The 8,661-nt window shown below is 40.6% G+C and overlaps 1 protein-coding gene across 1 annotated transcript in view; it reads left to right on the top strand.

The window, feature by feature from the left end:
* The first annotated feature begins 516 nt into the window (after positions 1-516).
* LOC104468809 (sodium/potassium-transporting ATPase subunit beta-1-interacting protein 2) overlaps positions 517-8,661 on the top strand; it is a 77,692-nt gene continuing 69,547 nt past the window's right edge. The window contains exon 1 of the mRNA XM_010083054.1: positions 517-719. Within this exon, the coding sequence (XP_010081356.1) occupies positions 552-719 (168 nt within the window). The 5' untranslated portion in view covers positions 517-551. The remainder of the gene's footprint in view (positions 720-8,661) is intronic.

The following is an 8,661-nucleotide window of genomic DNA, read 5'->3' as shown; positions in this document are numbered from 1 at the left end:
TGTTTCCTTTCCACTGTGTTGTATTTCAGTAGAGCTACCACAGGTCTGCTTCACAGGGTTCAGGAGACAAAACTCCTTGCAGATGACCCACACGTATTAAAGTCTATGAAGTTCCTGGGGACTCTTTATAGTTTGGTACATCATACCACCGAAATATGGGCTGTATTTCTAGAAACTGAGCAGGGGAGGGTTGTTGTGTAAATGTGCATGTCCGTCAGTCCTGATGGTTTCCACAGGAAAATGGGCAATGTAACAGAAATTACTGCTATAGTCTAGGCTGCCATAATGTCTAGGTACAGATCCTGGCTGGCAGGATTTTTCTTCTGCTCCAAAGCAATTCTGCCTGACAAGGTACAGCTACTTGTGCTTGCTGCAGACAAGCTCCACTAACTTTCATGTGACAGTGCAATTGTATTTCTGCTCTTTCCTTCTTTGTGTGTCCTGTGAAATCTCTTGCTGAGGCATTAGATACCGGAGTACCATCCCAGCGCATTAATTCTTCACTTGTTCTTTTGCAGGAAACAGATCTCATTCTGACCTTTAATATCTCAATGCATCGTTCGTGGTGGATGGAGAATGGGCCGGGCTGCACCGTGACCTCAGTAACCCCAGCCCCAGACTGGGCACCAGAGGATCATCGTTATATCACTGTCTCGGGGTGTTTTCTTGAATATCAGTATATAGAAGTGGCTCACAGTTCTCTTCAGATCTTCCTTGCAGTAAGTGTTTACAGATAGCTTCACCGCACCACCTTTTCTAGATTTCTACTTGCAGTTCGTCGTTACCAGAATAGCGGAGTATCGTGGCATTCATTCACAAACCCTCGTTCTAAGTGTTTGTTTTGTTATGAAACTGTGTCTTGCAGCTAGTTCAAGACACCTGTACCCGAAAAGCTCCAACATACATGTTTATTGCTGTGAGAACTGCTGACATGACACACTCTGTTTTCCTGACCTCCATTTTGACCATTGACCACGCCACAAATCTTTTATAGGTTATAAAAAACAGAAATTTTAAATCTTTTTAGGATAAGAATCCACTGTTACACTGCAAAAAATTTACAAGGAATGAAAACAGCTTGTTTTGGGGAAAACTGATAGGTTTTTCAACCATGTTTACCCATGCTAACCATTTTGCCTTGTGTTGTCTCTGACCAGGTGAAAAGATGACATAAACACTGAATTAATTACATTAAAGTACAATCTGCATTTTCGTTTGCTCTAATGATATGTACGTTTATGTTTATGCACAGGTGGAGATATATACAACTTCAAATAAAATTGTTACTATACATGTAAATATGGAACAGTGCCTGACTACACGAGTCCCTCTATATAAATTTTTTGTTCAAGAGATTCCAATGTTTTGTCCAAAGAGGGACTATACTGGCGAAAGAGAGAGGAGATTTGGTTAGCCAAATACAGAAATTAATGTAAGGCAGCTGGACAGTCAATAATATATAATGCGGCCCTCAGCTACCCTAAAAGTGAGCAGCTTTTCCATCTGTCTGTTCCCCAGCCCAGCCATAAATGGTCAAGTACCCTGTGAGTTCAGGACAATACATCTGTGTCAGTACATCTCTGCTGGGGCTCTGTGTGTAAAAGGTTAGTGGCTGATTCACCTGAAAGCCTAGCTGCCTCCCTTCAGTGGAGCCATCCCAGGTCTCCTCCATGCTCCTCAGTTTTCTGTGTTGTAGCAGAGGTAAGGGATCCTGAGCAAACAAGCAGTAGGTCAGGGACTAGATAGGTTTGGAAGACAAAAGCAGCCCTTTCTTGAGATAGTTCACACCTGCAATTTTGGCAAGTTAAGCTGATGCAAAAGAAAAAGAAAAGTGCAACAAAATCAGTGTGAATAAGTAAATAAGATTAAAATAGCTTTACAATTAAGATTAAAATAGCTTTGCAATTTTATTTACAAGCAATTATTACTCAAGATTAACTCATAGAATCACAGAATCATTTAAGTTGGAAAAGACCTTTAAGACCATTGAGTCCAGTTGTAAACCTAACACTGCCAAGTCCACCACTAAATCATGTCCCTAGGAGCCACATCTACACGTCTTTTAAATACCTCTGGGGATGGTGACTCAACCACTTCCCTCGGCAGCTTGTTCCAATGCTTGATAACCCTTAGAAATTTTTTCATAATATCCAGTCTAAACCTCCTCTGGTGCAACTTGAGGCCTCTTGTCCTGTCACTTGTTACTTGGGAAAAGAGACCTACACCCACCTCATTACAACCTCCTTTCAGGTAGTTGTAGACAACGTTAACAGCTCCCCTGAGCTTCCTTTTCTCCAGAATAAACAACCCAGTTCCCTCAGTTGCTCCTCAGGAGGTTTGTTGTCTAGGCCCTTCACCAGCTTCGTTGCCCTTCTCTGGACCTGATCCAGCACCTCAGTGTCCTTATTGTAGTGAGGGGCCCAAAACTGAACACAGGATTCAAGGTGCGACCTCACTCACCAGTGCCGAGTACAGGGGCACAATCACTTCCCTAGTCCTGCTGGCCACACTACTGCTGATGCAGGCCAGGATGCCGTTGGCCTTCTTGGCCACCTGGGCACACTGCTGGCTCATGTTCAGCCGGCTGTCTACCAGCACCGCCAGGTCCATTTCTGTCAGTGAGCTTTCCAGCCACTCTTCCCCAAGCCTGTAGCGTTGCATGGGGCTGTTGTGACCAAAGTGCAGGACATGGCACTCAGCCTTGAACCTCATACAGCTGGCCTTGGTTTATCAATCCAGCCTGTCCAGATCCCTCTGTAGCACCTTTCTACCTTCAGGCCCTCAAAGGAGATATCAAAGCCTGTTTTTTTTTTTTTTTTTAATGTAATGAATGATGAAAAAGAAACTCAAGAAATATATTGTTCAAGGTCAATTCTGTTCCTGATGCCACAAGGGGTTTTGTGTGTTTGTGCCTAAATAGAGCTGTGTTTCTGAGTAAGGTCATTCTTTGCAAGCCAAGGGAATGGTTAAGAATAACAAACCTTTGGTAATCTGCTATCTCTAGCCAACTATAGCTGTTTTTATATTTCTGTTAATGTTACTATAAATGTAATTGTCATTAGGTAAAGAGCTACACAGTGTAAGTGTGAGTCAATTTTCCAAACCTGGTCCCTTTACTGTTTAAATAATTTTCAAATTTCCAAATGTGGGTATGGGGTTCTTTTTCTAACAGAAATGCTAGCATAAATTCACTATCATATTAAATGCAGTGAGAAATAATTACCTGGTACTGCTCAGTGACATAACACAAAGTTAGAAGACCAGATATTACTTGGTTTTCAGCAAACCAGCTTTCAACAAAACGGAGCCTTAGATCAGCTTTATCTCCAAATAGTAGAAATAAATTAATCTTTCCTTTCAATTTTCTTTTATGGGCACTTAAGTGGATCTTGCACTTTAACTGTAAATTGCAACCTACAAATTGGTTACTTACTTTCTATTTGTATTTCTGTATGTTCATGACAATGATCAAGGTACTGTTGATCTTGTCTTCTTCCTGGACTGGTAGCACTGCAGCATGTTTTTAAGGATGTTTTCTACTGCCTACAGATAAAAAGTTACAAAGACATTCAGCTTCATTGAGGCCCACTTATATCAGTCTTTGAAAACATTGTACCGAGTGTATTTTGTACAGCTTGCCACTAAGCTCACAAGAAATCTGTCTGCAGAAGGTTAGGCTTCACATAGATGTGATATTTGCTGTGGATTACTTCGTGGAAAGAATGTGACAGCTAAGATAAAAGCTATAAAACCCCCATGGTTTATACTTTTAGTCTAAAACACAAATCTCAAGTTGGGCTGTGGAATATTTCAAGGATTGCAGACGTACTCTGCTGAGAAGGTGCAGAATACTCATAGTCTCCAAGAGACCATCCCTCCCCAAAGGAACCTGTCCTAGGAGGAAACCATCAGATTATGAACCATACAAATGCTGGTACTAATATTGTGCAAGTCAGCACAGATTTTTTTAAGTCAATTTTTAGAGAGTTTTCATTTCTCCTACTGCTTAAACAAAGTAGTAATTAAAGCAACTGGAAGGTGAAATAATCCCAAAGGTCAGGAGGGCCTCCAGTGTGCAGAGTGGTGTTCACTCTGGTGGCGTTCATTGCATAATACCAGCCTTAGAGACTAAGGAGAGACAGACGTGATGATGCACAGTTATTTTGCCATCTTCTCCTGAGGAGTGGATTTAGCTCAGGGTCAACAACTGGACAAAATTGTCAGTTTTGCTCAGGCTGAAGAAGTAACAGACAATTCAGTTTGTTGGTCTCTATACACTGACCAGATGAATGCTCATGGTTTAGAAAATCTTCAAAATGGGGAAAAATTATTTGAGAACTAATATGTGCAAGAAAATGCTTTGATAAAACAAGGATTATCCCAATTTGGATATTTAACATTTACATATGCAATACAGGACTGGAATAACCCACAGTGATAACTCCTTTGTCCCATGACACAGAGCACTTAGTGCATTAGGTGATTCTGATGGAATACTACAGCCTCTCTAGAGCCTATCAGAGCCTATTTATATCTGTCTTGTAGCCATTCCCATGTCAGTACATTACTTCTTCCTCAGCCGCTGTCTGATTTTTTTTTCATGTTTATGGAAATCTATTTTGAAAAACTTCCACTGATTTTTCACACAGTTATTGTGGTACTTGCCTCTCTGAAGTTGTACAGCACCACAATCTCAGTGCCACACACCATGCTTGTCACTTTTTACTCTGTGCTCTGTATCAACATCTCCCATTTGGTTCTTTTGAGACTGAACCACATTGCTACCACTTAATCTTTACATCTTGCCATCTTCTTCCAGTGAGTTAAAAAAAGAGAGGGATTCAGAGGGAACAAGGGAGAATGCAAGGGAGGGGAATCTATTTCATTCTTAAGTGCAGCTTTGCAGCCTACAGTGCTGCAAAATAAACAAACATTTTTAGGACACCACCTGCAGCACACAGCTGTATGGAACTGAACAGAACTGCTAAGGGTGTGATTTCTTCTGCCTTGTGTGAAACCCTGGGGACTGGGAAAACCTGTGGGAAAGGTATTTCTGTGGAACAACTCCCTCCTTTCCTGCCCTCCCCAATTCTTGGTGAATATCATAGCTGAATCTGTAAAGGTGAGATCTTAACTTCATTGTACTTTGACAGTCATTTATTAAATTTATTTAATGCTGTGCTGATACATGGAGAAAAAAATGCATCATTTTGGCCACAGCTAATTAATTTGTTTTGTTGCACAAAGCTAACCCTCAATGCACACTGTGCTCACATAGTGGGCAAAATTCTTCCCTCAACTCTTCTCTCCCAGGGGAGTCACATTGACATAGGAGCCGTGACATCTTGAGCACCTGGACCATCCAAAGTACACTGCAAAGATCACAAGTCTGCCTGTCCTTGGTGCCTACAAATTGCCAAAATGAACTGGTCTGGTGATGGCATGACTTGGATACTCATATGCTTCATACATTAAAGTGTCCTTATGTGCTTAATGGTTATTGATTCTTGCTGCTTACATCAGAGAAGCTATTTCATTTTCAGGACTACTGGGTTATCAAAGACAGATATGCTTAAATTACTGACCTCTGGAGATAATTGTTCCAGGTAAAGAATGACGTCAGTGGTACTAATGGAGGTCTGATTTGCTACTGGTTGTTAAATTTGGGTTGCATTCTGTATAATATTAACAGAGTGGAGGCTGCATAAAAGTTCCCACCTACCCCTAAATGATAGGAGGCAAAGCTGCCACTTCACCGTGCAGTGCCTGTGGGGGACACAGTGCAGGGTATACAGCCTTGCTAATGTTGGCGTGCAATGTCAGTGCTCTAAGGTGGTTGTTGGCTCTGTGTATAAATAGCATATGCTTCCCTGTTTTTTCGTCACATGACTAAAAAAGAGTCACAAGCTCGCAGTTTCACAGGTAACCACACCCATCAATGTCTAATTCTAGCTACAGATCCTACATACAATTGTCTTCATTTGCACTTTTCATTGAAATCTTGTCTTGGAAAGATGATCTCTTCAGTTCATGCCCTGAGTTGTGGTTCAGGGCAGTGGGTTCGACTTCTAGGTCTACCACAATGTCCTTGGGAAAGTCATTTCATCTCTCTGTGCCTCTTCCCAAGTGCTGCAGAGAGGAAAGCATGCCTAAATTTTTTGTGTTCAGTTTATAAGACACTGTACCATTTGTATAAATAGGAATCTCTTGGATCTCTCAAAAAGCCTCAAATGTGGATGGCACCAAGTACAATAAAGCCTTTGTGTGGTATAAGGAAATTATAATAATGGTAATTGCCTTTCATACAGAAACAGAGTTCAGATTCTCTATATCTTCCTTCTGCCTGTGTTTCACTCCTTGATTATGCATGACCTGCCCTCACTCCCACAAAGCTGTTCTTGCAAAAGTCGACAAATTAAAATCCATTTGTAGATCAAAACTCTGAAAATATGCAAATAAAATATCAGCCTTGGAGAGAAGTGTGACAGAATTACATATCTATTTGCCAACGCAGGATTAAAAGTATTTATTATGCTTGTCTTTTACTCCTCACTTACACACTCATAAGTCTATTGATTTCAGTGGAACTAAGTGCCCGAGTTATGGGAATAAGACTAATGTGAAGGCATCACCTTAGTCAATTTGGGTTTTAGTTACATAGCCCTCAAAACGATGAACTGTGAAATATTATTCCAGTAAAACGAGTGGGGGAAAAACATTTCTTATGTACTGTATCTACATTATTGATGGTAACTTACATACCAAATAAAACCATAAGTAAACTGTTACATAAAAGTATTGACCATTTTCATAGTGATCCTGTCCACTGACTTTTATGTGCTGTATATTAGTCTTAATTCCTTTTTATTCCTTCCTGTATTTATACTTGAGTATATACTTCATGCAATCTTTAAAATTATTATTTCATGCTGTAAAATTTGTAATATGTAATTATCCATCCATACTAGTTACAGTAAATGTATACTATTTGGGTTTCTGCAAAGTCTGTGTCATGCATAATACGTTTCAAGCTCTGATGCTGTCAGATTGATTTAAAACATTATGAAGCATAACTGTGTTATTAAGATGCAGCTATGCAGTTAGGACGCCAGCTTGAAAATCTCTGCTCTGTTGCGGGCTTCCAATATGACCTTTGGCAGGGTGCCTAATTCATGCCAATTATTGTCTGTACTGCTCAAACAATGATTCTTCAATATTTCAGAAAGGTGTTGCCAGAATAATTCCATTAAACATCGCAAGGTAATCAAATATTACGGAAAGGTGATCCATGTATGTATTTAAGCACTTAGAACAGTAGAATAGCATTAATGTTCCCTGCTTCTCACAAGGCTTAGTAATAATTAGAATAGGCTACTCTTAAAATCCTTAATGTTAGCATAGCACAGGTGACATTAAATAGTCTCATGCCCTTGTGGAGACATGGGAGTAGTGAGTAATCATGTACTCATAGGAATTTCTGTACGAGACTATTTGTGCTTTAGACCCACATGTTCAAATAAGTTCATAACAGCGTATTACTTAAAAGCCCCCAACACTACTGAGAACAGTATGATTGCAAACCAAAGCAGAAGCTCCTGTCCAAAAGAACTAACCTTCAAAGTACGAAACAAGCCAGCTAACCTATACAGACAGAAAAAAAGGGGAGAGACAGGAAAACAGAGAAGGAATACTAGTTTGCAGTTTCAGTGCACCTCCTGTTTGACCATTGCCAGCTTTTTTGCAGGCATGATAGAAAAGCCCTAAAGAGGGCTATGAATCAGAGTAATGAGTAAACTTTGCATTTTCTGGTGAAAAATTCTTCTAAAAGGTAGCAAAAGAGGAAAGCCTGTGAAAGTTTGAAATTTATTAAGTTGCTGACAACAAGCTGGTGACTCATTAGCAGTGCAGTCTCGTTCTGACAGGAGGGGACAAGCCAGGCAGGAGAAGCAATGGAGAGCCTTGCAGGTGAACGGAGTCACTGAATTTCACTGGAAAAAAACTAAAGAGAAGAAATGGAGGGATAAAATGGGCTGTGGACGATCATCTCTGCAGTAGCCTTCCAGATGGGCTCAGTCTAGAGTGAGGCATTGGTCAGGAGGAAAGAGAGGACGTGACATACGTGGAGGCAGGATGCCCATCTGAAGCTGAGACTTACTGAGTGAGAGATCAGGAGGACAACAGACATTGAAGGAACATAGAGCTTGTAAAACTCCTGTATTTAGAGTAGGAAAGGGAAACGAGCTTTCTGCAAGGGAAAAGTACATAATATATCTTTTTTTCTTTTTCCTTTTTTTTTATTATTTCAGAAGACATCATTGATGAGACCTGACCAGATAAAAAGCTTAGCAGTTCCTCCAGAGACACCAGTAAATGACAGAGCAGGGCTGAAAAAAGTGGGTATAAAGCAGTGGGTATAAAGTGTGCGGGTGTATCAGCAGGACAGACTGCATGATAGGAGGAGGGGCAAAAAAGCAAAGGCAGGGGAGATGAGGGAGGAATGCATGAAAAAGAAAAGCTGCCTAACTAATGGTGTCATTAGGAGTGAGGCAAACAGCAAAAAGGTGTTTCTGTGGGTCCCAAAATAGGCATGGGTGGAATCAAACAGAACATAAGTCAGCCTTGCCTTGTCCAGGTTGAAATGCTAAAAGTAAACAAGTGGGT

Source organism: Pterocles gutturalis, unplaced genomic scaffold (genome assembly GCF_000699245.1).
Source record: "Pterocles gutturalis isolate BGI_N339 unplaced genomic scaffold, ASM69924v1 scaffold17185, whole genome shotgun sequence".
In the NCBI taxonomy this organism is placed as follows: Eukaryota; Metazoa; Chordata; class Aves; order Pterocliformes; family Pteroclidae; genus Pterocles; species Pterocles gutturalis.
Note: the sequence above shows the minus strand (reverse complement) of the source record. Positions and strands in the feature narration are given on the sequence as shown.